Source organism: Notothenia rossii (assembly GCF_949606895.1).
Source record: "Notothenia rossii genome assembly, chromosome: 8".
Classification (NCBI taxonomy): domain Eukaryota; kingdom Metazoa; phylum Chordata; class Actinopteri; order Perciformes; family Nototheniidae; genus Notothenia; species Notothenia rossii.
Window position 1 is genome coordinate 1,108,566 of NC_136906.1, and position 2,487 is coordinate 1,111,052.

The window sequence follows — 2,487 nt, forward strand, 5'->3', positions numbered from 1 at the left end:
CGCGGCATCGCCCTCTGGCCCGAACGCAGAGCGCCCCTCTGCCACAGAGCCCTCAGGCCCTGCAGCAGCTGGTGGTGCAGCAGCAGCACCACATCTTCCTGGAGAAACACTACAAGGTACACACTCTCTCTCTCTCTCTCTCTCTCTCTCTCTCTCTCTCTCTCTCTCTCTCTCTCTCTCTCTCTCTCGCAAGGCGTTTTAAAAGAAACAGTAAACATAAATGTCATCTTTACACACTAACATCATCTGGTGTGTAGATGCTAGGAAAGGGGGCGGATCTTCCCAGGCCGCCTCCCACTCACCCTGAGGAGACGGAGGAGGAGCTTACAGAGAACAATGACATGCAGGAGGACGACGAGGGGGCGGGCTTTCACAGGTAGAGCATTTCCTGATTTCCACATTTGATTGATTTTTATTGTATGGAGAAAAAAGTCTCACCTGTCCCTCACCTGTCTCTCACCTGTCTCTCACCTGTCTCTCACCTGTCCCTCACCTGTTTCTCACCTGTCTCTCACCTGTCTCTCACCTGTCTCTCACCTGTCCCTCACCTGTTTCTCACCTGTCTCTCACCTGTCTCTCACCTCTCTCTCACCTGTCCCTCACCTGTTTCTCACCTGTCTCTCACCTGTCCCTCACCTGTTTCTCACCTGTTTCTCACCTGTCTCTCACCTGTCCCTCACCTGTTCCTCACCTGTCTCTCACCTGTCTCTCACCTGTCTCTCACCTGTCCCTCACCTGTCACTCACCTGTCTCTCACCTGTCTCTCACCTGTCTCTCACCTGTTCCTCACCTGTCTCTCACCTGTCTCTCATCTGTCTCTCACCTGTCTCTCACCTGTTTCTCACCTGTTTCTCACCTGTCTCTCACCTGTCCCTCACCTGTTCCTCACCTGTCTCTCACCTGTCTCTCACCTGTCTCTCACCTGTCCCTCACCTGTCACTCACCTGTCTCTCACCTGTCTCTCACCTGTCTCTCACCTGTTCCTCACCTGTCTCTCACCTGTCTCTCACCTGTCTCTCACCTCTCTCTCACCTGTCTCTCACCTGTCTCTCACCTCTCTCTCACCTGTCTCTCACCTGTCTCTCACCTGTCTCTCACCTCTCTCTCACCTGTCTCTCACCTGTCTCTCACCTGTCTCTCACCTGTCTCTCACCTCTCTCTCACCTGTCTCTCACCTGTCTCTCACCTGTCCCTCACCTGTTTCTCACCTGTCTCTCACCTGTCTCTCACCTCTCTCTCACCTGTCCCTCACCTGTTTCTCACCTGTCTCTCACCTGTCCCTCACCTGTTTCTCACCTGTTTCTCACCTGTCTCTCACCTGTCCCTCACCTGTTCCTCACCTGTCTCTCACCTGTCTCTCACCTGTCTCTCACCTGTCTCTCACCTGTCCCTCACCTGTCACTCACCTGTCTCTCACCTGTCTCTCACCTGTCTCTCACCTGTTCCTCACCTGTCTCTCACCTGTCTCTCATCTGTCTCTCACCTGTTTCTCACCTGTCCCTCACCTCTCTCTCACCTGTCTCTCACCTCTCTCTCACCTGTCTCTCACCTGTCTCTCACCTCTCTCTCACCTGTCTCTCACCTGTCTCTCACCTGTCTCTCACCTGCCTCTCACCTGTCTCTCAACTGTCTCTCACCTGTCTCTCACTTGTTTCTCACCTGCCTCTCACCTGTCTCTCAACTGTCTCTCACCTGTCTCTCACCTGTTTCTCACCTGCCTCTCACCTGTCACTCACCTCTCTCTCACCTGTCTCTCACTTGTTTCTCACCTGCCTCTCACCTGTCTCTCACCTGTCACTCACCTCTCTCTCACCTGTCTCTCACCTGTTCCTCACCTGTCTCTCACCTGTCTCTCACCTGTCTCTCACCTGTTTCTCACCTGTCCCTCACCTGTCCCTCACCTGTCTCTCACCTGTTTCTCACCTGTCCCTCACCTGTTTATCACATGTTCCTCACCTGTCCCTCACATGTTCCTCACCTGTCCCTCACCTGTCTCTCACCTGTCTCTCACCTGTTTCTCACCTGTCCCTCACCTGTTCCTCACCTGTCTCTCACCTGTGTTTCTGACCAATCAGGCTGCAGAAGGAGGGCTCAGACGACAGCACCCCCTCCTCAGAGTGTGTGAGGGAGGACCACGGGATGATGCATGTGAAGGGGGAGAGTACAGAGAGCGAGCTCGATGAAGAGGAGGAGGACGAAGATATCATCCAGCTGAGGGAGGAAGACGAGGAGGAAGACGAGCGGGGGGGCTACACTCAGGTAAACACATCCAGAATCTCAGATAGAAATAGGAAGCAGCATTTTATTAAAGAAACTAAATCAACATATCTGTGTTTAAGAGAAGAACTAACTGTTGCGTTCCCTAGGGGGTACAAAGGGAAGGAACAAAATATAACAATAACCGGGAGAGAGAAAAAAGAGAGGAAACTGATTTGGCTAAATCAGGAGGGAGACAATAAGGGGGAGAGAGACACACACAAACAAACC

At 52.9% G+C, this 2,487-nt stretch overlaps 1 protein-coding gene across 5 annotated transcripts in view; it reads left to right on the plus strand.

Annotated features, from left to right (window-relative positions):
• hdac5 (histone deacetylase 5) overlaps positions 1 to 2,487 on the plus strand; it is a 55,031-nt gene that overhangs the window by 26,163 nt on the left and 26,381 nt on the right. For all 5 annotated transcript variants that reach the window (XM_079643303.1, XM_079643302.1, XM_079643299.1 and 2 more), the window contains exons 12-14: positions 1 to 116; positions 258 to 376; positions 2,076 to 2,259. The exon at positions 1 to 116 is cut by the window's left edge and continues 72 nt beyond it. In XM_079643303.1, the coding sequence (XP_079499429.1) occupies positions 1 to 116; positions 258 to 376; positions 2,076 to 2,259 (419 nt within the window). The remainder of the gene's footprint in view (positions 117 to 257; positions 377 to 2,075; positions 2,260 to 2,487) is intronic.